General features: G+C 41.7%; 1 protein-coding gene across 1 annotated transcript in view; it reads right to left on the bottom strand.

The window, feature by feature from the left end:
• Position 1: 1 nt before the first annotated feature.
• Positions 2-27,940, bottom strand: part of LOC126176380 (proliferation marker protein Ki-67-like) — a gene marked incomplete at its 3' end in the record, with an annotated part of 79,691 nt that continues 51,752 nt past the window's right edge. Inside the window, exons 5-9 of the mRNA XM_049923537.1 lie at positions 24,341-24,454; positions 22,092-22,592; positions 21,031-22,009; positions 20,023-20,192; positions 2-4,039 (exon numbers count right to left, since the gene is read on the bottom strand). Of these exons, the coding sequence (XP_049779494.1) occupies positions 2-4,039; positions 20,023-20,192; positions 21,031-22,009; positions 22,092-22,592; positions 24,341-24,454 (5,802 nt within the window). The remainder of the gene's footprint in view (positions 4,040-20,022; positions 20,193-21,030; positions 22,010-22,091; positions 22,593-24,340; positions 24,455-27,940) is intronic.

Here is a 27,940-nt window from a genome sequence, read left to right as displayed (position 1 = left end):
GCTTCCCTTCTTCCATGTCACCACGAAATCTGACCCTCCGCGACCTCTTAGGTGGAGGACTGTCAATAATAGCTGTATCTTTGCTAGAACCTATTTGTATACTTACAGCTGGAGAACCATTCTCTAAATTAACTGCACGTTTTCTACCTGCTCTTGTACTTTTTACACTGTTCCTCTCTTCAGTTTTACTTGTATCTGATGAAGGTACAGTGGTTACAGCAACCTGAGTAACCTTTTCTTTTTTTCCACGTAATGTTCTCTTTGAGGAAGCCACGACAGGTACCTCACATGTGCTGTTGTCAGCAAGAGCTGTGTCTAACGTGTGAGCAACAGATGTTGCAATGTTTTTATCAAGATTCCTATTTATTTCTGTTCTCTCTCTCATATTCGCAGTGGAAGAAACTGTTACAGTTCCAGCTTTCCTACCTCTCCTTGGTTTCAGTGGGCTGATAGTATTAGAATCGATGAATACACTGTCACTCACTTTACTTTGTTCCGATTCTGCTATAGCTGTTGTGCCATCTGTTTTATAATTATGGGGGCTTGGAGATTTGAAAGGTAATTTCAACTCCTCACTCACAGTAGCAGTATGAAATTTTCTTCCCTTTCGGGTTCTGGACTGGCCAGAAATAGTTGAGGGGCTGCATTCCACACTATCTGCATTCACTAATTTTCTCTGGTGACGCTTACCCACTGGTTTGTCACACTCATCTGACAACAACTGGTCGCCAGCTTTTAAACCACCTTTTTTATCAGATTCCTCATTAACTACCTGCTTTTTAGCTTTGCGTGTCCTTGGTGAAGATGCATGCAATACATCTGCAAAAATTACTCTTTTCTGTTGAGGCTTGGGTGACAAAGTGTCACTCTCTCTTGATTCTGCGCTGTTATTACCACTCAGTGAAGTTACAGCTTTGTTCCTCTGCTGCTTGGAAACATCTCCTCTGTTACCACCACGTATTTTTAGTGAAGCAGTTTCACTGTCATTAACAGACTGCATTTCTTGTTGAATTTGTGTCAATTTGTGGGTTTCTACTTCAGGTTTAAGTTTGCTGCTATGAGAAACTGACTTCAGATCTTCATCCTGCTCTTTACTTTTTTCAATATATTTTTTACCCCTTCGAGTTTTAAGTGGAGAAACAGCGAGAGTTGAAACAAGCTGACTAGTTTTAATTAAAACATCCTCTTCATGCTTCTGCAACACATCACGAAATTGCTCTAATTCCACCTCAACTTTTTTATTATTAACGATTTGTTTTCTGCCCCTGCGAGTTCTAGGTGAAGAGGCAGCGTCTAATGAAGCAAGCTTGGTGGGATGAACAAACAAGTTGTTTTGTTCACATACTTCTATGGAAATGTCAGTTTCCACAACAGATTGAGATTTCACCTCTTCACTTGACTTTGAAGCTGTAACAGTAATCTTCTTTCCCCTGAGGGTCCTAGGTGATGATGTACTCTCAGTTGAAGCCTGAAGATTGCTATTAATCATTTCCTTAGCAACAGCTTGTTTTCTAGTCCTGCGTGTCTGAGGTAAATTCGTAACATTAGGTGATGTTTGCCCAGCACTAGACATAATAAGTAAGTCTCTCTGCTCCAAGTTGTTTGTTGTTTCAGATTTCTGCTGCTTTTCATCTGAGACCATAGTATCTCCACCAGTAACTTGCACTTTACCCCTGCGAGTTCGAGGTGGGTTAGTATTTTTATGAGACTCAGGTTCAACTAACCTTTTCACATCTCCTGCATAAGTGAGATCATTCTGCAGAGATTTCTGTTGCCTAGGCGATTGAAGTAATCTTTTCACACCTTCCACATCAGTTAGATCATTTTGCGGAGATTTCTGTTGCCTAGGAGACTGGAGTAGCCTTTTCACACCTCTCACATCGGTGAGATCATTCTGTGGAGATTTCTGTTGCCTAGGAGACTGGAGCAACCTTTTCACACCTCTCACATCAGTGAGATCATTCTTTGGAGATTTCTGTTGCCTAGGAGACTGGAGCAACCTTTTCACACCTCTCATATCAGTGAGATCATTCTTTGGAGATTTCTGTTGCCTTGGAGACTGAAGCAATTTTTTCACACCTCTCACATCAGTGAGATCATTCTTTGGAGATTTCTGTTGCCTTGGAGACTGAAGCAATTTTTTCACACCTCTCACATCAGTGAGATCATTCTGTGGAGATTTCTGTTGCCTCGGAGACTGAAGCAATTTTTTCACACCTCTCACATCAGTGAGATCATTCTGTGGAGATTTCTGTTGCCTTGGAGACTGAAGTAATTTTTTCACACCTCTTACATCAGTTAGATCATTTTTGGGAGATATTTGTTTTTTTGAAGATCTGAAAAGCTTTTTCACCCCCCTCACATCTGTAAGATCATTCTGTGGTGATTTCTGACGATGTAATGGAGACCGGAGTAGTCTTTTCACACCTCTTACATCAGTAAGGTCATTTCGTGGTGATTTCCGTGTTCTTGGAGTTTTCAACAGCTGTTTTACACCTCTAACATCTGTCAAATCATTCTTTGGCAGTTTCTGCTGCTTTGGAGTTTTTAAAAGCTGTTTTACACCTCTCACATCAGTAAGATCATTTGCAGGAGATCCTTGTTTCTTTGTAGTGTCAAATAGTCTTCTGGCACCTGTAACATCCCTTAAATCATTAATTGTAGACTTTCTTTGTCTAACAGAGGGAGACTGCTGTTTAACATATCCTTTGCTGAACAAAGCATCATCAGGTAAAGATTTCTTAGATGATCTTAAATCTTTCTTGGCATCTTCAATATCATTCGAGTCAACAATCACTGGCTGCTGAGATATTCTATGAACCCTTCCACTATTTCTGTCAAGCTTTGGCGATGATGCTACTGCTACACCCGGAAGCTGCTCGAGTTTGTTTACAAGAAGGCCACCTGCATCTTTAGATATAAATGACTCTTCTTGTGTGTTAACTGATACTTTTCTTTTTTTGGACGGTGAGGCCACATCATGCTGATTGAGGTCAGAAGCAGTTGTGTTTGAGGATGCATACACCTCTTCAGAACTTCTTTTACCTTGTGATTTCCTTGTGGAGTAACGATTTACAGGAAATGACACTGATCTTCGATCACTTTTCCTGCTTGATGACATGGCCAAGGACTCCGAACCTGTCAAATTGCAGGCATCAGTTGCACTGGCTGCTGCATTCGTATCATGGTAATGCCATTTACTGCTGTCTATAACTTTATCTGCTACAAGATCTTTGAATATTTTTTGTGCAGAAATGTTTACATTACGTTTAGCTGAATCGCTGTTTATTTGTTTTTTTGAACTGGTGGTATTTAAGGGTGAAACTAGTTTCTCAACTGATATACAGGGAGTAGTGACAGCGTCAAAATCAAACGTACTGCTTGCCTGTGACATAATGCTTGTATTTAATGCTTCTGGACTCTGGTTGGTTACGGACACACACTTTGAAGATTTTCCCATCGTAACCTTCATCTTGGGAGTGCTTGGTGACTGTGAAGGTGTTCTACCTTTCTGCCTTTCTGAAACTCTGACAGGAGTACTTGATACAACAGAACTATTATGAACACTTTCCAAATTAGTTATTGCAGAAGACTTATTATCAATTTCCATTAGTTCTGTGCATGTTTCTACTGAAGATGATTTTTTTAATATACTAGTCTTTCGGTTAGGCAGTGTCTCCAAAAAATTCGACTCATTTGGCGAAAGCATACCACAATTCTCTTCTGTGATATTAGGAATTTTCATAGATTTACGTGTACTTATTCGTCTTGAAGCTGCAAATGCCACCACTTGTGGTGCTGGTGAGAAGCTGACACTTTTCCTGGTGTTCATTTCACGAGATGACTCTTTGGCTGAAACTGAAGTTTCAACATCTTTTGTGTCTTCAAACTTGGGAGCTGTGGCTGTAATTTTCTGAGATTCACTTTCTTCCTTAATGTTTTGAATTGATCTTTTCAAGGCCATACTCTGTTTGCCATGGATTATTATTGTCTCCGGTGAATCAACATGCCCGGTGGAATTTATTCCTTTCACAGAAGCCTGAAACACAAAAAAATGGGAAATATTAAGCAAAACAGGACCTTTTTCAAAGCACCATAGAATTTATTCCAACTAAGTATCGGAGGGAAGAAAATAAAATTCAACTGCAAGAAACATGACAAATGAAAACAATTAACACTCTCAAAAACTATAATGAATGTTATATACATTTTCAGGCAACAAATATCAACCAAAGTAAGCACAGAGACTAGACTGGACAGAATAATAAACAATTCCGTTCCAAACCGGAAATGAGAGCTATCAAAATCATTAGACAGCTCTAGCTCCAAATGGAGACAAGTGGATGGAAATTGGCAGTGTCCTTTATGAAGTATATAACTTTGCACTTGTCTTAGATTTATGGAAACCACATATAAAAAAAATTAGAATGCCTAACAGGGATTTGGTTTCCACTCCTACCAAACAAATTCCATGCTCTATGATCTGGGAGAAAAATCTTTGGTACTGACAGATTAATAATGTTGTCTCATTGCCTAGCGACTGCAGGAAACCAGCCAATGAGGGAATTCGTTTGAGCACATAGCACTAGTCACTTTGCCGCATTGTAAAACAAACAGGCATGTATGTCTGCAACGTATCAGCAAGTGTCTTAAGTGTAACTGGAGCTGTCATCACCTGTCTAACGATGAACTGTAGTTAATTTCTTATTTATTGTTTATTCACTTCAGTTTCATTTTAAACCATGTCCAGTGCGACACGTGGTGCAAGCCCAACACACACAGAAATGAAGAACAGAATGCATCACACACAGCCAGGCTTATAAATTCCAAAATGTGATTAAAAATGTAATATGTTGAAAGGTACATATTGTAGGTGCCCTCTATGGCAAATATAATTCAAAACACTGTTGTAATGATAGAGAAAGAACAGCACAATATAGATTTTCATTAGAGTGCCTTATTCCTCTGTCACTTTTTCCCGGTGTTTACAGTCTTGTTGTGCAAGTGATGGCTTTAGACAATTTCCAGATACACACAATTTGTCACCTTATATAGATCTATCGCACAAGAAGATCAGACAATGTTTAGTTGGCTGTCCAGGATTATCTGAAGTCAGTAAAGGCTGTTATCTCTAGCAAGCCCTCAATCCAAATCTCCAGTTCATTTGGATCATATTTATATTTATTTTTCTTTCTTTTAGGTACAGTACTTGATACTTCAGATGTAAGAGCAGCAAAATATATTTTATGAGAACTGATAAATTTGAATTCCGCCAACTGTCATACACTGACCCTGACAAGGTTTCGATTAACATGTTTACATGGACCAGTACAGTGCTGTATTGCCAGTGTCTGCCTCAAATGTTAAGCGACAAAATAGAAAGAAGGTGGTATGTCTATGTGCAAAAAGTTAGAAGCACTGCAAGCATGCATAAAGCAAAATTGTTGAAAAATGCCGCTAATGAATTTGGTGTTTAAGAGATAAGATTACCCTCTTTTTCTAAGAGGCTCCTTATGTTAATATTACTTTTAACATTATTATTCTGACCAAGCAAAGTTACCAATAGTTTTTCTGATCTCAAGTATATCTAATCTACATTTATGACCTATATTACCTGCTTACATTCTGAGAATACAAGAAGAAATAAACAAATAGAATTGTTTAAATTAATTTTTATCTTCATTTCCCATGTGATATCGCTGTTTTTATAACTATCTAGCATAACAGTTTCACCTGATCATTAAAGAGGTGAGAAAAGAGAAGATTTTAATGTGACGATATTCCTTCTCTTGCTTCCAAACGTGTCATCCGTTCGCTGCTGTCACTGGCTGCATATAACCAGCAGGTGACTCACCACCTTTCGTTTCTATCATATTCACAGTGAGTGTTGCAACATTGTTACACAAAAAATGTTGAAGTACACCACTGGCCCGTATCCAGACAATACATTCTCTCACAAACACATAATACAGTTTAGTATTTGACCAATTTTTATGTCAATTCAATTTTACAAGTGGTAAATCTTCATAAGAAGTCAAGATGGGCAGTACTAATTCCCACAGTTGGCAGTACACCTAACTCTGCTGCTCACTCCTCCCACTCCCACCTTTGTCCCAGTTCTCAGCCAAGCTGATGTCACTGTTTCACCTGCAATCTTTCCAAATTCTTCAAAATAAATCTGCACGTGCACTTCGTTCCCAAAGCTTCATTTGTTTCTGAAAGAGAATCCTTGTAGTAACTTATTAACTTCTTAATTTGACAATTTGTTTCAAAATTATTTCCAAAGAAAGATATTTTTTAATTAATGAGAAACATCTTTTAATGAATTACATTACATATCGGCATATGAAGACAGTTTTTTAAAGCTCAAAATAGTGAGTTAAAAATGTCTTAGAATCGCCAATGGTAAAAACCCAAGTTTCTCTTGTGCACTGGACTTTGACTACAATATCCTGAAGCTTGAAGTCACTTTTCAGTTTGTGTGTAGCTGTGAAATCTAACCACGTGTTTCAGAACAGTTTCCTGTGAACCTAAATTTTGGAGAAGGTGGCCCAGTGCAGCACAGTGGATATATTTATTTCTTACTACTGGCGAGACGCTTGTTGCTCCACCGACAAACTGTTGTCATTTTCAGTTCATAATGAAATATCATGTTCTTCATTCCCTGAACTGCTAAATTCAATGTCTAACTCAGAATCACTATAGTAATCCTTTTTTGAAAGCATTGCGAAACAATATATGTGAGAGTCAAAGCTCATATTTTTTCATTGAGTATCCAAAGCTGCTCACAGTAAGAACAATATCTAGTGGCAACCACCTCAGCGAAAACACTACAACCAGGCTACAAATGTAGTACCAGATGCTCTCTAATGGCCATCATATAATTATCAGTGGTGAAACAGATGTAACTGCAGTTTTATTTTTTAAAAAGTCTGTTCTTCAGTTGCTCAAGAATACTCAGGACTTTGTCAAAATAATAAAAATGAGAAAAAGCTCCTGGTAGGGTCACCAATGCAAAACTGGTCAGTTGCTGAGATTCCAGACAAAGTGTAGTCCCCCAGGCGACTCCCTCCTTGAAATATGTGGGTGGCAACAACACAGGGCCTTGGTTATGGCCAGCATTACTTGAACTTACTTGTGACGGCTGCTCCTGCTTTTCTTTCCTATTCGCTTCCTTTGGTCCAGTCTACAGCCTTCCTCCCATAATGGCACACCACACATTAACCCGCCAAGGGCCACTTGTCGCAGCCAACGTGGATTTTCCATAGCCCCATAGTGCATATTATGCCGGTTAACGTTACCGCTGTTGGTGAAAGACACTTCATCGCTAAATACAACGCATGCAAAAAATCTGTCATCATCCCATAATTTCTCTTGTGGCCAGTGGCAGAACCGTACATGACGTTAAAAGTCGTTGCCATGCAACTGCTGGTGCATAGAAATATGGTACGGGTGCAATCGATGTTGCTGTAGCATTCTCAACACCGACGTTTTTGAGATTCTCGATTCTCGCGCAATTTGTCTGTTACCGATGTGCAGATTAGCCGCGACAGCAGCTAAAACACCTACTTGGGCATCATTTGTTGCAGGTTGCGGTTGACATTTCACATGTGGCTGAACACTTCTTGTTTCCTTAAATAACGCAACTATCCGGTGAATGGTCCGGACACGTGGATGATGTCACCCAGGATACCAAGCAGCATACATAGCACACGCCCGTTGGGCATTTTGATCACAATAGCCTTACATCAACAAGATATTGACCTTTTCCGCAATTGGTAAACGGTACATTTTAACACAGGTAATGTATCATGAAGCAAATACCGTCTGCACCGGCGGAAAGTTACGTGATACCACATACTTATACGTTTGTGACTATTACAGCGCCATCTATCACAAAGCAAAAAAAGTGGTCCAACTAAAACATTCATATTTCTTTACGTACTACACGAATATGTAATAAAAAATGGAAGTTCCTATTTAAAAAAGCTGATATCCATTAGACCTATGGCAGTGCCATCTAGCGGGCCAACCATAGTGCCATCTGGTTTCCCCCTTCAAGCTAGACAAGTTTCGCTCTTTGTAGTCCCGGTCATGGTCAACAGACCACCCTTTATATATGAAGCAGGCAAAAAAGGAATACAAATGTCTCAAAAATGAGATCGACAGGAAGTGCAAAATGGCTAAGCAGGGATGGCTAGATGACAAATTTAAGGATGTAGAGGCGCATTTCACTAGGGGTAAGATATATACTGCCTACAGGAAAATTAAGAGAGACCTTTGGAGAAAGGAGAACCAATTGCATGAATATCAAGAGCTCAGATGGAAAACCAGTTCTAAGCAAAGAATATAAAGCAGAAAGGTGGAAGGAGTATACAGAGGGTCTATACAAGGGTGGTGTACTTGAGGACAATATTACGGAAATGGAAGAGAATGTAGATGAAGATGAAATAGGAGATATGATGCTGCGTGAAGAGTTTGACAGAGCACTGAGACTTGAGTCCAAACAAGGCCCCGGAAGTAGACAACATTCCATTAGAACTACTGACAGCCTTGGGAGAGCCAAGCCTAACAATACTCTACCATCTAGTGAGCAAGATTTATCAGACAGGCGAAATACCCTCAGACTTCAAGAAGAATATAATAATTCCAATGCCAAAGAAAGCAGGTGTTGACAGATGTGAAAATTACCAAACTCTCAGTTTAATAAGTCATGGCTGCAAAATACTAACACCAATTCTTTACAGACGAATGGAAAAACTGGTAGAGGCCTGTAATGGATCTGGGAGATGTGTTATTTTCTACCGGATTTGTCGAGACCAAATCTAATGAGGGAGGTTGTAAATGTTTTCTTATATTTTTGTCAGAAAATTTTTTGTGTATTGTAATTTGCCTTGTTTTATGCTAATTTGCTTATATGTTCGAGAGTGACAGCATATTGATTAATATTAGTAGATGTGACGAATAATTTCAAAGCGACTGGTTTACAAGTGGAAGCTTGTGTGTTGTGTGAAATGTCTTCAATGCTGAAGTCATCTTTTATCATAGTCAGTCGGCAGTGAACACTCAGTGTGTGACGGTGGAACAATGTACAGGTCCCTGTTATAATAATTTGCAAGTGACCAGCAAAAATGAGTTATTCTACTACTTTTTTTATATAAAAACGTCAAGAAGGAAGCACATTCGGAAAAATGGTATTTGAAGCACCAAAAATGAGGCAAACGCATTGAACCAGGACATTTCCGCAGCCAACGAAACAGCATTATGGAATCATACTTTCACTAGACGACTAAAGCCAACACAAGAAAGTCAAATATCATCTTATAAACATCCACGGAAAAGTGAGTACTGTCACAAAATATGCTAAATTCGAGTATATAAAAATAGTGAGCATATTTCAAGCCGACCTCAGGGAAGATCAGTTTGGATTCTGTAGAAATGTTGGAACACGTGAGACAATACTGACCCTACGACTTATCTTAGAAAATAGATTAAGGAAAGACAAACCTACGTTTCTAGCATTTGTAGAATTAGAGAAAGCTTTTGACAATGTTGACTGGAATACTCTCTTTCAAATTCTGAGGGTGGCAGGAATAAAATACAATTTGTACAGAAAGCAGATAGCAGTTATGAGTGTCGAGGGGCATGAAAGGGAAGCAGTGGTTGGGATGGGAGTGAGACAGGGTTGTAGCCTCTCCCTGACGTTATTCAATCTGTATATTGAGTAAGCAGCAAAGGAAACAATTTGGAGTAGGAATTAAAATCCGTAGAGAAATAAAAACTTTGAGGTTAGCCGATGACATTTTAATTCTGTCAGAGACAGCAAAGAACTTGGAAGAGCAGTTGAACAGAATGGACAGTGTCTTGAAAGGAGGGTATAAGATGAACATCAACAAAAGCAAAACCAGGATAATGGAATGTAGTCGAATTAAGTTGAGTGATGCTGAGGGAATTAGATTAGGAAATGAGACGCTTAAAGTAGTATAGGAGTTTTGCTATTTGGGGAGCAAAATAACTGATGATGGTCGAAGTAGAGAAGATTTAAAATGTAGACTGGCAATGGCAAGGAAAGCGTTTCTGAAGAAGAGAAATAGATTTAAGTGTCAGGAAGTTGTTTCTGAAAGTATTTGTATGGAGTGTAGCCATGTATGGAGGTGAAATGTGGACGATAAATAGTTTAGACAAGAAGAGAATAGAAGCTTTCGAAATGTGGTGCTACAGAAGAATGCTGAAGATTAGATGGGTAGATCACATAACTAATGAGGAGGTATTGAACAGAATTGGAGAGAAGATCTAACTTTGCTATCGAGGTTGTTATGTGAAAACACCAAACAAAACAAATGGTTCTATCTTCTACAGGACAATTCAGAATATGGCATTTGCAGATAACACAGCCATGCTTGGGAGAAATTGTGTATGATGAGAGGTACATAGTTCTGGAACACGAAGCAGCTGCACTCACCTTGGTTATAAGCAAAGAAAAAACTAAATATATGATGAACACCAAAAGCAAAACAAAGTGGAGAGGCATTTACCTATATAAAGGGTCTGAAAGAGTGAATCAGTTTGTGTCCCTCAACCCACAGAAAAACCAACAGAAGGAGATATGAAACTCCAGGTTGGAACATCAACAATGTAAGGAAAGGATAGATTGCTGCTTATCATAAAGATGATTTGTAAGCAAGCACACCTCACCCACACATGACCACCAACTCTGGCATCTTTGACCAGAAAGCATTCTGATCTGCACTGCCGGAGTTGGCAGTCATGTGTGCATGAGGTGTACTTGCTTGTGTGAATGAGTGGTGTGCATTTTTCTCTTTCCAAAAAGCTGTGACCAAAAGCTAATGTGTACACATCTTAATTGTGCCTGGCTGCAATAACATTTCACCTTTACAGGGAGTAATAATCTAGCATTTCCTTACAATTTCAGCTCCAGTGTCTGTGACCAAGTCATCATGACTGAAAATTAGTGTGACAAGAGCTTTAGAAGGATGCTTAAAAGTGAGGTAAGCCCCGTCAGCTTAAAAACTGTGGCTGGTCACTGAAGGATACAGTAATATGAGTAGTCAGTCAGTACAAGTAAAATAGAGCGAGTAAAGTGGGCCAAGAAATTAGCTTCTAAATTCAGACAAAAGCACAACTTTGCGGATGGAGAAAGCAAGTCGAGGTCACTAGGAGTTCAAGCTTCAGCAAGATTTACTCCGCCTACAACCACTGCAGAAACCAAATGTGTAGGTGCATTACACTGTTATAAAATGAACTTTCCCTCAGGAAACATAGGACTTCAGCAGCTGCTAACCCATTGTCCTGAAGTATCTGAGGTAATGAGGTAGTCGGATGGATTGTTATCTCAGATCAGCGAACAGGGGATACTCAGAAAGAATATGGGCAATTTTAAGATTATTACCATAGCTGTATTGAGGGGAGTCATTGACACAAAATTAAGTCTGGTATGGCCAACACACAGTCAGCACCATATGATGGCATATTTTTGAGAGGCCTCAAGAAGTAAGCCCTTCCTTGGTGGTGACAATCTTTTTTAGCTTGTCGAAGGTCGGTTGCCTGCAATTCCATATTCCATGTTTCAAAATGTGACACTGCAGTTGTAATCTTAAGTAGCCAGTAATCAGTATTAAGATTGTCTCCTGTGGTTGATTCTTTAGCTTACTTATCAGATAATTCATTTCTCAGAATACCCAGGTGGCTCTCTGTCTAAATGAGTGTTACTGTTGTACCAGAGCTGGGAAGGTCAACTAACAGATGGCTGTTAGCAACTGACATTTTTTGGGGGTAACACTGACATATCCCTTGTCATCTGCTCATGGTATAACCACAAACAATCAAGTCTCTTGATGAGAGTGCTGGAGGGCCTTTAACATGGCAACCAACACTGCACTGCATACATTCCATACACTCAGCCAAGAATACTTCTCACACTCCCTCTTGTGTTCAACTGCAAGGCAACCCTGTCATTGACTTTTGCTACACCTGTGTAGATTCATCTCTAATATGCGTAGTTTTAGAGAACTGAATGGAACAGTTGTCTGCGAAAGGTTAAAACGGCACTTTCCTTAGTACCACAAAAAGAGGCCCACCCAAATCATAAGACAGTTACATACCACAGGGGATGCTGCGAGGGAACTCTTAACACACATGAATGGGGCAGTTGGAAGTCCTTGCACTATGCCTACAATCATACCCCAGCTGGTCTACCTAGCTGTTTGGACAATTTGTAAACAGTTTGAACTGATGACTGAACAGTGTCAACACAGATGAGTAAGCATTTGACAGACTGGTCACATACATTGTCAAGAGTTTTTGACATCTGATCCTCAGTAGTGGGATGCAAGTTTCCACAAACACGCTGTCTTTAGTGTTCATACAGAAAGCTGCAGGTGCCAACCGCATATCACTGTAGTGGACAGAAGAAAACAAAGTACTAATAGTGCTGTTGATCCGTAAGCAACATATCCACAGTCCAGGTGGGATAAAAATCTAAACTTTGTAGACTCACAGAGGAACCATGCTGCCTGTGCACCAGGAGGTACTGCTGAGAAATCAGACGGTATTAACTTTTCTCATACAATTTACCTTGATTTGGCATCCACAGAGTAACCACATTATCTTATTGTCAAATAAGAGGCCTAGGAATTTGAAAGTTTCAACAACTTCAAGTAACTGGTTATCAATTTATATTTCTGGGTGGGAGAGCATAGTTCTGAGTCTACACAAATGCACACCCTGCGTTATCATGGGAAAAAACTAATACTGATGTTTCAAGGTCTGCTGATGTACTTTTGGTATGGGTCCTGAAGTTGACACACTGTAGTTTGCAATGATGTTTAGTTTTAACACATGCAAAGGTCATCAACATGTGATGATTGTGAGACCATGGGTCCCACTGCAGTCACGATACTGTTGATTGTGGTGGCAAAGAAGGTTACACTCAAAACTGATCCCTGGTTGGTTGGTTTGTTTGTTTGTGGGATTGAAGGGACCAGACTGCTATCGTCATCGGTCCCTTTTTACGAAACTTCAAGCACCCACACAGAATAAAAACGAATAATGAAGATAACAGACGACACAGGACAAGAAAGACTCAGACAGAGACTACACAAAAGGAATTAAAATCGCACAGAGTGTGACTGGTTGGCTGCCATAGAGCCAAAAAAGGAAAAGCCAACCACCTAGAAACACACACACACAAAAAAATAAATAAATAAATAAAAATAAAAAAATAAAAATAAAAACAGTCTAAAATCATAGGCCACAGGCCAGACTCAAAACAAAAAAATGACAAACACTCAGATTAAGTGATAAAAGCCCCCTGCCTGAATAAAACGCAAAACTAAGCCTGCCATGGCAGTGTCATCTGTTAAAAGGGCAGGGAGTGTATCGGGCAGCGCAAACGTCTGCCTAAGCACAGCTAAAAGGGGACAGGCCAACAAAACGTGATCCACCATCAAAGCAGATCCGCAGAGACATAGAGGTGGGTCCTCACGGCGCAGTAAGTGGCTGTGCACCATCCGGGTGTGCCCAATGTGCAGCTGACAGAAGACAACGGACTCCTTGTGAAAGACCCACAAGGAGGAGCGACACGCACCAGTAGCCTCCTTGATGGCCCGAAGTTAGTTTGGGGAAGGCAGGGTGCGCTATTCTTCACCCCAGGTGTGAAGTACATTCTGCCACAAAACTGCCCTGAGGTCACTCTCCAAAAGCCCAATCGATAAGGCTGGTGCACCTACAGCTTGTTTGGCCAGCATGTCAACACATTCATTGCCCAGGATGCCGACATGACCACACAAAGACCACAGAGCGGCCGCAACGGGCAAGAATATGGAGGGACTCCTGAATAGCCATCACCAGACAAGTGCGAGGGAAACACTGGTCGATAGCTCGTAAGCCGCTCAGGGAGTCGCTATAACGAAGGAATCACCTGAGCAGGAGCAGATATATACTCTAGGGCACGAGAGATGGCGACCAGCTCAGCAGTGAAAACTGCTGCAGCCAGCCGGCAATGAGTGTTGTTCGTAATGGTCCCCTAGAGTGAGAGCATAACCGACACGACCAGCAACCATCGAACCGTCAGTGTACACAACGCCAGAGCCCTGATACGTGGCAAGGATGGAAAGAAAGTGGCGGCGGAAGACCTCAGGAGGGACCGAGTCCTTTGGAACCCTGTGCCAATTCGAGCCGAAGGCCTGGGCGGGGCACACACCAGGGAGGTGTACGCAGAGGGGTCCCAGAAAAGAGTTGGAAGAGGGAAAACCCCAAGCCCGGAGAGAAGCTCTGACGCGAACTGCAATCTTACAACCCGACCGGGGCCGTCGTTCTGGGAGATGGACGACAGACTGAGGGAACAGGAGATGATAATTGGGATGCCCAGGAAAGCTACAAACGTGTGTAGCATAAGTGGCCAGTAAACATTTGCGCCGTAACCGCAGTGGAGGGACACCTGCCTCCACAAGTATGCTGTTCACAGGGCTGGTCCAGAAAGTTCCAGTGGCAAGTCAGATCCCTCTGTGAAGGATGGGGTCCAGCACCCACAATGCAGAATGGGATGCTGAACCATAAGCCAGGCTCCCATAATCCAGACGGGACTGAATTAACACCTGATAGAGCCGTAAGAGGGTAGACAGGTCGGCACCCCAGCTGGTGTGGCTCAAGCAATGCAGAACATTAAGATGCCGCCAACACATCTGTTTAAGCTGCTGAATATGAGGGAGCTAAGTCAACCGGGCATCAAAAACCACACCCAAAAACCAATGTGTCTCCACCACAGCAGGAGGTTCACTGTCAAGATAAAGCCATGGCTCAGGGTGAACAGTGCATCGCCGGCAGAAATGCATAACGCAGGTCTTGGCAGCTGACAACTGGAAGCCATGCGCTACAACCCAAAACTGCGCTTTGCGGACAGCGCCCTGCAGGTGACGTTCAGCAGCTGCAATGCCAATGGAGCTATAGTACAGGCAGAAGACGTCAGCATACAAGGAAGCTGAGACAAATGTTCCCACCGCCTCAGCGAGCCCATTAATTGCAATTAAAAACAGGCAGACACTTAAGACAGATCCAAGCTCACCAGATTATCGGGAGCAACAGAGAGAAATGGCCCCCACCATCACGGAGGCAGGTGTGATTCTCTGGCTCTGAGAGATGACTGCATGTGGTGCAGCTATGGGTGACAGTAACTGCATAAGATGACGTCATGCGTACTGGATGAAGTCTTTCAAATTTCCACTTAGCCTCAGTGTAGGTCAGTCAATCCAGGGTCTTGTATTCCATTATTTTCCGTTCCTTCTGTAGAATCTTACAGTCCAACAAGCAAGGGGGGATAGTGCTCTCCGCAGTTGACACAGATGGGAGGTGGGGCACATGGAGTATTAGGATGGGATGGACAACCACAATCGCGACATATGAGGCTGGAAGCACAGTGGGAAGACATATGGCCAAATTTCCAACACCTGAAGCACCACATCAGGGGAGGGATATATGGCTTGACATCACAACAGTAGACCATCACCTTGACCTTCTCAGGTAATGTGTCACCCTCAAAGGCCAAGACGAAGGCACCGGTAGTAACTTGATGAGCCCTCTGACCCCGGTGGACGCGCCGGACGAAATGGACACCTCATCGCTCTAAGTTGGCGCGCAACTCGTCATCGGACTGTAAAAGAAGATCTCTGTGGAGAATAATGCCCTGGACCATATTTAAGCTTTTATGGGGGGTGATAGTAACAGAAACATCCCCCAGCTTCGTACAAGCGAGCAAGGCTCGTGACTGGGCAGATGATGCTGTTTTTATCAAGACTTACCCTGACCGCATTTTGGACAAGCCCTCCACCTCCCCAAACTTGTCCTTTAAATGGTCGACAAAGAACTGACGCTTCACGGACACAAAGAATTCCCCGTCAGCTTTGGTACAGACGAGATACCGGGGTGAATACCTTTCTCTGTCATTCATAGCCTTTCGTTCCTCCCATGGTATGGCCAGGGAGGGGAACGATTTGGGGTCTTACACGTTATCTTTAAAGTGAGCCCTCGAATGGTTACAGACTGCTGGTGGCTGGTCACCAGCAAGAGATGATTTGCCCCACTTCATTGCATGTCATCCACCCTGATGCCACCTACTCCGACCAAGGGCCCTCCCCATGGGCGCCACCCAGCTATAGCAAGGGCCACCTAGCAGGATGGCCATTGCCGGGAGTCCCGATGCCCCAGGGAGATGGGCATCTACTCCTTGGCATACGTGGGGAGTTAACGGCGCAGGCACCAGTAGAGCGATCCCTGTGTTGTCAGGGGGCTACAACCAACAAGGTACATGGCGGCCCCACCACAACGGACTGTCTACTGTGCTGGATATTAGGTGCAATAAAGTCCACTGTCGTCGCCTCCGCAAATAGCAACACTGCACAGTGCATAGTGGAAATTGCACCCAGGAACGCATCTTTGCCCAAGAGATGGAGAACGAGCGGGATGGCAATGCGAAGACGATAAAGCTGGCTATAGGTCTCAATGCACGATGGACAAAATGCACCATGTAAGGCGCCCTTCCCCAATTGGCTCTCTCTGCTGAAGAATTTGGAAAGATGGAGGTCAAACCTGAGAGGCCGAAACCTTCGAGACTCCCTTTAGTCGCCTCTTATGACAGGCAGGAATACTGCAGGCCTATTCTTACCCCCCTGATCCCCGAGGGACCACAGTTTCCTGTACATATTGACTGCAGAGGGCTGTGGTATCGTATGCCTTCTGCAGATAAAAAAAAAAAAAAACCACACACACACACACACACACACACACACACACACACACACACAGCAATTTGGTGTTGGTGATGCTCGAAAGTTTGCACACTGCTGATTCCAGAATGCCCTAAACCCATTTTAAAATTGTGACAAATGCCCTCTGGCTTCCCAGCACGAAACTCAGTTGTTGGCTGATTATTCCTCCAAATAATTTACACAGCCCATTTGTCATAGGTTTCATTGTCAAATAGTCTAAATTTAAGGGTCTCTTCCTGGTTTCAGTATAGGAATAACGTTCTTCCACCATTGTACAATGTGTTAAGTTTAATAGTGAACTGAGTGTTCACCTGAGCTGTTTCCATTTTCTGCACAATATTTCACAGTCTGACCAGGCTGTCTTCTTCATGTACTGCAAGTTTTGCTAGTATCTGTACTCACTGTCCGACACTGACCAAACTGTGAGCTATTGTTGGTCTCATGTTGCTACTTATAGCCAGGTTACATTCCCAATGTTCAATGCGCCCTCTCATGCTCTCATTTTACGGAGTACGCACTGAAAAATCATAAAACGCAAAGTTTTTCACCATTTTCCATGGATGTGATGGTTGGTGACAATTTAATAAATTGAGTGAAAGACCTGAAGTGTTATTTAAATCTAATCCTTGACCACTGTTTATCAGATTTTCCAATGTCTATTTTGATAGCGACAGTGGATGTGAAGACGACAGTGCACGTCAGGAATCTCAAACTACTATATATACTGCTGAGAGACCAACAACAGCTCAGTGTCTGATTCCAGGCAACAGGTAAACATAATAGCAAAACTTGCAGTTCCTGAAGAAGATGGCTGGGTCGGTTGGAAAATATTGTGCAGAAAATGGAAACGACAGTTCCGCTGAACATCCAGAAGGTCACTATTAATCAATCTCACAGAGAAAACATTAGAGAGAACAATGTGTTACGCTGTCATTACTAAGGCAGATTATGGATTCTGAGAGGTGTATATCTGTCTATACCTGGCAAACCACTGTGAGGCGCATGGCAGAAGATACGTCCTATTGTACCAGTTATTAGAGTTTCTTCTCATTCCATTCATGTATAGAGCACGGAAAGACACACAGACTGAATGAATGCCTCTGTGCGTACAGTAATTATTCTAATCTTATCTTTATGATCTCCATGCTAGCGATACATACGGGTTGCAGCAATTTCTAGAGTAATCATTTAAACCCAGTTCTTTAACTTTGTTAATAGACTGTCTCAGGTCAGATTACATCGTCAAGGGTCTTCCAGTTCAGTTCCTTCAGTCTCTCTTGACACTATCCCACAGATTAAACAAACCTGTGACCGTTTATGCTGCCTTTCTCTGGTTATGTTCAATATATGTTCAATATGCCCTGTCAGGCCTATCTGGTACGGTTTCCACACACTTGAGCAATATTTGAGAACCAGTCAGACAGGCGATTTGTAAGTTATCTCCTTTGTAAATTGATTGCTCCTCCGCAGTATTCTATCATTAAACTGAAGTCTACCACCTGCTCTCCCTATGACTGAACCTATGTGATCATTCCATTTCATATGCCTACAAAGTGTTACAGTCAGGTATTTTATGTGTTAGCAATGAACTTGTTGGCAAACAAGGCAGTTTAAAGTCTGGGCAGATTTAAAATACAAGAGGTTGTTCTCAAGGGCTGCCCTCATGCGTTGTCCTTCCACACGTCCCACAAGTAGCCTTATTAATGGAGTGGGAGGAAGAGTGTCTACCTCTGGGATCTAAAGTATCTTATTAGAGGAGGAAAATATGGCCCAACATCACTGCTATGAAATACAGCATTAACTTTTGCAGGTAAAATATTTCCACTGAAGACTAGGACAAAAGCTCTTATCTCCCCCATTATCCTTAGTTCCTCTCTGAGTGTGACAAAATAAATGGATTCTACTCCACTCTAGGTAATCAAGATCATTTGTTTTTAGTGTCACATCCTGATGGAAGACGATTTCTTTAATCCTATTGAGCTTGTTACGAGGAGAGATGGTAATTAGTACATCCTTGATTTTGTCACAGACCTGAAGTGCCTGTGATCAGTTAGCATTCAATGTTTTGATAAACAAAGATCCATTCCTCGACTTCTCTATTATATTAACTTCTCTGAACCAATCCTACATATTTGTAACGAAAACAGTTGCTGCACTGTTGCAAAAGGTTCTCCAACAGTTCTTCAGCATACAAAGAACTGGGGTGAACTATCCACCTCTATATCTCCTTGCCTGACTCGTCTCATGGTGTGACCAACAATTGCAGCACCACATGGTTGTAAGCCTTTGCATTAAAGTCTTGCTTTCTATCAACTGACACAGCTGTGTCGGCATGGCCACTGATATGAGTGAGTTTGATCAATTTCACTGCCTATCACCTGCCCCAATGCCCCTTACTCCAATTGGATACTCCCCCCTCCATGTGCGCCACACCGCCACTGCAAAGGCAAAAGCAAGGTTAAGGCTACCTGGCACTATAGTTGTTGCCCGGAGTCCCAGATTGGACAGGCACCTACTCCCTAGCATACATGGGGATGTTACAGGTCTGCCATCAGCTAACTGGTGCAAAGGATCACAGTGTGCAATGGGTAGATTAAGCATCACGTAAGATATCGTTCCTCAAATGGCCCATACTTCTGTAAAATCTATGAAAGTTAAAGATAAACTCTGAAAGGAGACTACAAGTAATTATACCAAAAGATTGAAAGAAAGACTGAAATGAGCAAAAACTGATGGGTGTTCTAACAATGGTCCTGTCAAACATAAAAGCTTCACTAGGTAAGAAGACACCTAGGAATAACAACGGGTCTACACTAGCCCCTGACACTGAAGGGGGTGTTATATGTAGCTCAGAAGCGTGGACAATAATACAAATTAGAAATGCCTTTGACACATGGAAACACAAAGTAGTGTGGAAGATATACGGAGCTGTACGTGATAACAGTGCTTTGTGAATTGGGACTAATGCAGAACTGCATGAACGGGGTGCATTATATATGCCAACACCCTGTTTATCGAAAACTGCACTTCCCCAGAGAGTGAGTAGAGTAGGTACTACCTAGCTTTTGCAGCAGCTGCCCTACAACGGGCAAGCAATGCCATTCATGTTACTAACAACGGGTTGGATGACAGGTTTGTTCAGCATATGCGACACCAATATTGTTTTGAAATCTATGATATAACAATCAAAACTAATTCATGACAAACTGTATACACAGTCCATATTTTTTGCTCCACTCACCTTTCTTGGAGTATGAACCTTGGGTTTCTTGGGCACCTTTCTACGTCGACTTATTGGCACTGATGGCAGCTTGGCAACAATGTTCTTCTTCACTGGAGTTTTCTTCACAACTTCTGAAAAGAGCATTCGAGGCTTATGACACTGAAGCAAAGCTGCCATTTTCTTCTTATCTGCAACAAAAATGCATCATCAATGTACAAGTTCAATGTAGTTCCTAGAGTACGTATACAATGTCATAATGGATTGCTGATTATTTAACGTAACACTCACTCAAAATTATCAAACATCTGATGGAATGTACATTTAGACAGTCTCAATGACAATGTCTATAGCTTATTTCTCATTGGGTCTAATGTTAATGACAATCATTCCAGCTCTCCGAGTTTATTTCACTAATGCAAAGTAGTATAACTCATTTTATTCTTTGGTAATGCCACTTGTGCAGCTAAAATATTGGATGTCAAATCTCACCGTATAGCGGAGACGCTGAGTTGCAGGCTCAGCATCTCCGCTATAGTGTCAGTAGCAACTCTCCTTGACATAATTGTTGGACGTCAAATCTGTGATACTTGCTAGTGCCCTAGAATTGCAATTTTGATCTGAGAGTCAAGAAAAATTTGATGGACATATAACCATATAACTATTACTAGAACATGTAAGCCATGAAAACTACACTTAATAACACTACTAGAAACTTCACATACTACTTTGGATATCTGGTATTACGAACTGCCTTTACCAGTGACAAGGAAACCTAAAATCTAATTTTTTTTTTAATCATATTTCAAATTGACAGGCAAGCTTTCAAATTAAAATGTATTCTATTACAACTATTCACAATCAGTGTTTCTACCTAAATACTGAACTGAGGAGGTAATTTACAGCAATAAGTTGCCGTCATACAAAATTCATAAGGTGCAACTGCACACTCTCAAATCAGCATATACAATCCTTACTACTGTAAAAAAATTTTTTTCAGAAAATTAATAAAAAACATACTATACACACCTGGAGTTTTAGGTGATTTAGCTTTTAGCTTATTAGCAGCAATTTCCGAGAGGTCTACATCAGTCAATCTTCGCTTGGCTGCTTTTGCTGACATTGCCCGAAGGGATTTAAGCTTGCGAGGTGTTTTTGACTGTGATATGGGCGTGAAAGAAAGTTTACTTTTCTTAGGCACAATCATTGAAGCTCTTGCTGACCTGGTGTTTATTTTGTCAGTATTTGCTGAAGGAGTAGAGTTTCTACGGCTACGAGAAAACAATTCCTGACTTTCACGAATGTGTGCGAGCAGCAGTCCAGCTGATTTTCTTTTGGGTCTCTCAGCCACAGCAGATGTAGATGATTTCTGCAATTCTTTTAGCTGTGCCACTTCTCCATTGGAGGGCATCTGATCTGACGAGAATAAATCTGGAGACTGTACTATGGTTGCTGAAGTATCTGCAGCAGGAACTTTTTGGCTATACCTTTGTGATCTTTTGCCCAACGATTGTACCTGTGAGAAATCTGGAGTCTTCCCTCCAATGAACTTCCCATCTGGTGTAGCATTTGCATATTTAACACTTGAGGAAACTCCTAAGGTGTCCTTCCTATAGGACTTTCTTGGTGAAGAAACTGCAACTATTTCCTCTGCAGTAGGAGCCTTTTTTAGAGATGGCACACTGTGAGAGAGTCTTCCAATCTGCACTGATTTTCGCGAGCGAGGAGTGACACTGTAAGATATGCTTGACTTCTTTCCACGTGATATTTTTGACACTGGTGTTTCAACTGAATCGGAAACACTATCACGCATATCCGAGTTAATCGTGTGAGGTGTTTCACAAGCTGTTGGTTCTGCACCACCAGATTTTCGCGGATTTGGTGTTACTTTCAGCAGCGATTTTTTAACTGAACTTTTACTACTAGTACGGCGGGAGACATTTACTGAGTGCGGAGTCTTGTTATCCAGTACTGCAGACTGATAAGAATCCTGGGCACCAATTTTAACCTGAAACCAACAACATATATTAGAAGTATCTGCAACAGGAACTTTTTGCTGTTTGTGACGTTTTACAATGCAATGGTTGTACCTGTGAGACACCTGGAGTCTCCCCTCCAATAAACTTCTCATCTGGTGTAGCATTTGCAGATTTAACACTTGACAAAACTCCTAAGGGGTCCTTCCTGTAGGACCTTCTTGGCGAAGAAACTGCAACTGTTTCCTCTACATTAGGAGTCTTTTTTAGAGATGGCACACTGTGAGAGAGTCTTCCCATTTGCACTGATTTTCGCGAGCGAGGTGTGACACTGTAAGATATACTTGATCTCTTTACACGTGATGTTTTTGACACTGGTGTTTCCACCAAATCAGAAACACTGTCACTCATAACAGATGTAACAGTGTGAGGGGTTTCAAAAGAAATTGGTTGTACAGTAGAGGCACCACCAGATTTTCTTACATGTGGTGTTACTTTTAGCAGAGATTTTTTCACTGAACTTGTAACACTGGTACGGCGGGAGACGTTTACTAAGCGCGGAGTCTTGTCATCTGATACTGCAGACTGATCAGAATCCTGGGGACCAAATTTAACCTGAAAATAACAACAGATATTAGAACAATTGTAACAAATTTATAAACTGGATGACATCCTGACTTGGTTTTGAAACATGAGTGATGTTCCTTATTCCCAACAGTAGTGGGCCTTAGCTGATGGCTCTGAGCACTATGGGACTTAACAGCTGAGGTCATCAGTCCCTTAGAACTACTTAAACCTAACTAACCTACGGACATCACACACATCCATGCCCGAGGCAGGATTCGAACCTGCGACCGTAGCAGCAGTGCTGTTCCGGACTAAAGCGCATAGAACCGCTCAGCCACAATGGCCGGCGTGGGCCTTAGCCTCTACTTTATTTCACATCATTTCTTTGCTCAAGATAGAAATCTGGGATATAAATTTGTGCGTGCACTCTGCTATTAGAAGAATATCTGCAATATATAGGTTGAAAGTAAATGATGCAAGTACAGATTCCTGTGGGATTCAATTCTTCAGTTCTTCCTTATCCAGGATAACTTTTGAACTACTTATCACACAGGATATTATTTAAGAGCTGACAGAGTTGGAGAGTCTATCATTCATAGATGGAACCACAAACAAGGGTGGTAGAGTTTAGACTCCTGCTGTGCGCCTGGCATCACGCACTGTCCTACAACCAATAAGTTTTCAGTAGTGTTCTTAGCACACTGCTGTGAAAGTCAGTGTGAGAAACGTGATCATAGCGAAGTATTTAGTGAATTTTTATTCAATTTGTTACAAGTTTTAATGGCTGCCGGTGGTAAGGAAGAGACATAATCTGCAGAAAACTCAACTGCGAAGCCCCTCTATGCACATAACCGAACTGGCACTCTGAAATGGCAACACTGCAAATGGTTCAAATGGCTCTAAGCACTATGGGATTTAACATCTGAGGTCATCGGTCCCCTAGACTTAGAAACTACTTAAAAATATCTAACCTAAGGACATCACACACATCCATGCCTGAGGCAGGATTCGAACCTGTGACTGAAGTGCTTACAACAGCTCGGCCAGAACGGCATAAACACTGCAAACCCTGTCCATGCTTCAACCTGCATGCAGACCATTGCCATTTGTGAATCTGACTGTAGTAATTTTAGGAGACCCTCTTTCCACAGAATACTGGAAGCTGCAGCAGAAACACAAGCACTACATACGTTCTCAAATCTCTTTAGTACTGTATTGATGGCAATGTGATAGGGGATTTTACTACTGTGGCAGAGGTGCACGAGTAAAGATCGTTCACCATACTATAATTGAGCACTCAACAATTTAATAAGAATCACATCATGCTGCACAAATAAGAGAAAAATTGTAAAGACATGGCAACACTTCACTGACCCATCAGGCACAATGCAGTCCACAAAACTACTTTCCCCATTAAACAATATACAACTTAAACAATGGAATGTCACGATATTCTGTGAAGGATGGTCACTACTCACCATATAATGAAGATGCTGAGTTGCAGATAGGCACAACAAAAGGACTGTCAGAAAGCGAGGTTTTGGCCAATACGGCCTTCATTGGAAATAGACAAAACACACACACAAAACCAGTCTCTTACCACTGAGGCCAGGCTGTGAGCGGGCTGGTTATGAAGGCCTTGTTGGCTGAAAACTCACCTTCTGTCTTTTTCTTGTGCCTATCTGCAACTCAGCATCTCAGAAACATGGTGAATAGTAACTATACTTTTCATAGGATTGTTAAAATACAACTGAACAGTTACAACAATTAATATACATAAATAGTTCAAAAAATACCACAGAAGTACTCCGCCTTCCTTCCACCGTCTTAGCAGGATGCCGGGTGCGACTTGACAAGCTGTTCCCTACTGACCTACGCAGTACCCACGTCCTAAGAGACTGTGATGTTTCCTATAAATTAAGAAGCACATAGTTACTACTAAAAAACAAAAAAATATACTGTCTCATTAAACTTAACAGTGACAAGTAATTAACATAGAATCCATTTATTACAAAAACAACAACAAAGCATAAAGAAATGCTGCACGTCTAAAGAAGCATTGGCACAATAAATGGAACCACAATTTTTATACAGTAAAACTTCATCAAGGCAGAACGCGTATAATTTGGAAATATGCCCAAACTGTAAAAGTATACACCTTTACATGCCCTCTTTTTTTTATTTTATGAAGCAAAATATGTCTAATGCGGCCACGGAATGCAAATTTTGAGACTGACTTAATAATTTATTGTATAATGTGGAGAAGAGCTTATAATGTATTATAATATACATTAGCTATTAACGACTATCAGGATGCTACTTTTAACACAAACTGTACAGACCTAACAATGCCATTAAGCGGTACAAAACAAAAGTTTGGTGCAGCACTGCGCTGTGGGTGTGGACATCAAACTGCGGTGCTCTGTGCAACAACAAAAAGCTCGGGTGCAGTGTCAATAAATCAAAGAAAAAGGTTTGTCGGCATTTTTAGTCTTCCATTATTATCGACGCTATGGGCGAACACTAGAACATTGCTGTGCACCTACAAATACTCTGCTGCAATCTGTGCAGTGGAAAGGTGGGTGGTGTTCAGTTAAACAATAGTTTTGCCTGGCAAGGTCAAGTATTTCAAAGAAATGCACTACCTGCATTACTTTCTGCTACTTTTGGTTGACTAGTAGGTGCTTTAAGTTAAAAAGCATGATTACAAACAACTGTGTGTTGCTAACACTTATCGAAAAGCCAAAGGTAATGAAGAAGAGTGACAAAGATAAATTCTCTGAGCACAAAATAAAGTTGCATTTTAAATGCACTAAAACACAAATTTAGGATACTTTCAGAAACAAGGATGGGATACGGGACGAATGGATGAAAGGGAACGACCAAATGCAAAGTAAGGTGAGATTGGGAATGGTTTGTGAAGTGCCCAGGTAGAAAGCTTACCTTTGTATGAGCCCATGTTGCAGATTTAGGCTCTAAAAGTCACTGAAGAATTGAGTTTAAGGGATCCACAGGACGGCCAGACAGTTTCAAATCTAGGCACAACATTGTGTGGAATGAAGTGTGTGGGAAAGCTAAGGATGTGCATAAAACTGTAGCAACAGAATGGAAGACAATACTGTAGAACCTAATTGCAAATTACGATCCAAAAGATATGTTCAATGCAAATGAAATTTAACTGTTTTTATTATGCGTACTGCCTTCAAAATCTCTAGCAATTCTAAGTGAAAAGTGAACAGTGTACTGGTGAAAAACTAGCCATAGAAAGAAACACTGTACTAGTGTGTGGCAACACATTAGAGGAAATGGAAAAGATACTGGTGATTAGAAAGGAGCCAAAAACTTTTTTCCCCAGCATAGACGTCAGTAAGCTTCCAGTCACACAAAAAAAGCAATAAAAAAGCTTGGATGGCGAGTGGTAATTCTCCCTTTCCCAGAACCTGCCACCAGAAACTCAAGTTATTTAACATGAAATTGGCTTGGTTCTCATCAAGTACAACAACCCATGGGGGATTATTTACTCATTCAAGTCATATTAAAGGCAATTACTGATTCAGTCTCTTAGTGTTGAAGAAGCCAAAAGTGCTTTTGCTCTTGCACGGTCAGTTTCTGTCCAAGATGCAATAAATTGGATTGACTTTGCAGTAAGGGAAGTAAAGCCCCAAAACTGTTATCAAGTGCTTCAACAAAGTGGGGTTCGGAAATCAAGAACAACATACTTCTGAGGTCATCTAAGCTCAAGAAAATACCGCAGCAACTACTGAATTAATTGAAATGCTACACATTTCATATAGTGCAAAAGACTACAATGTTAACCCACTCTACAGAAAAATTAATATGCCTGAAGAAGCTATCGCACGCATAAATATTATTCAATTAATTTGCCCTCCTTCGTATGTGGTGAAAAAAGTGAAATGTAAAGCAAAAATCATGGGAGTAATTGCATGTATACGCAACAATAAACGAATTTAAAGTTAGAGTAGAAAACAGAAATACCACATTATTTATCAATTAGCATTACACAAAATCAAATGATGGTATATCCAGGCTGAAATAATAACAATATTATGAAAAGGATAGATTGCTGTCCAGCTCATAGTGATGATACTGAATACAGACAAGCACAACAAATAGACTGCTAAACAAGTACACTTTCGGCCAGGTTGTCTTCTGAATTGGAAAACACACACACACACACACACACACACACACACACACACACACACACACGTGCGTGCGCATACTCAACTCACATACACGACTACTATGTCTGGCTGCATTCCTCTCGACTCAGCACCACCCATGATAGGAGCAAATTAACCGCATTCTTCACCAGCGTTTCAACTACCTCTCATCATCCCCTGAAATGAGAAATGTCCTGCCCACTATCCTTCCCACACCCCCCAAAGTGATGTTCTGCTGCCCACCAAACCTACTCAACTCCTCCCATCTCCTTGCACCATATCCTTGTCCTATACATCCTCCCAACCCCCATTTACTCCAGAACCATCACCCATCCCATCAAAACAGGGCTACCTGTGAAAGTGGATGCGATCTACAAGCTAGGGTGCAACCACTGTGCTATGTCCTACGTGGGCATGCCAACCAATAAGCCACCTGGTCGTATGAATGGTCACCAACAAACTGTGGCCAAGGAACAGCTACAACTGGACCACCCAGTTGCTGCATATCCTGCCCAACACAATGTTCTTCATTTCAATGACTGCTTCATAGCCTGTGGCATCTGGATCTTTCCTACCATCTCCCAATACCAGCTTTACTGAATTACACAGGTGGGAACTCTCTCTGCCGTATATCCTACATTCCCATAACCCTCTGTCTAGCCTCTCGACTGCACCTAGATGCCCTACCCCCTCCCCATCTCATCCCCATATGCTCCCACAAGCAGCATTTCACCATCCCCCACCCCTACCCTGCCCCCAACACCACCTCACTCCCACAGCTCAATATATATAAAACACACACAAACACACTTCCTGATGAAGCAACCCTGGGTTACAAAAGCCTCCCTCCTTCCTGATGAAGCAACCTTGGCTTGAAAGCTTCCTCAACCTCCGCTAATTTCAAGTTGCTGCCGCTCGTACCTCACCTGTCATTCAACAACGTCTTTGCCTCTGTACTTCCGCCTCGACTGACATCTCTGCCCATCCTCTTTGCATTTACACCTGTGTGTGTGTGTGTGTGTGTGTGTGTGTGTGTGTGTGTGTGTGTGTGCGTGTGCGTGTGGACGCGCGCGGATGGATGTGTGTGTACCTGTCTTTCCCCCCCCCCCCCCCCCCCCCCCCCCCAAGGTAAGTCTTTCCACTGAAAGCTTACTTGTTTAGCATTCTTTTTGTTGCACCAGTGACTCAACGTCTCCATTATATGGTGAGTAG

This window comes from Schistocerca cancellata, chromosome 3, assembly GCF_023864275.1.
Source record: "Schistocerca cancellata isolate TAMUIC-IGC-003103 chromosome 3, iqSchCanc2.1, whole genome shotgun sequence".
In the NCBI taxonomy this organism is placed as follows: Eukaryota; Metazoa; Arthropoda; class Insecta; order Orthoptera; family Acrididae; genus Schistocerca; species Schistocerca cancellata.
This window is presented reverse-complemented; position numbering and strand designations above follow the sequence as displayed.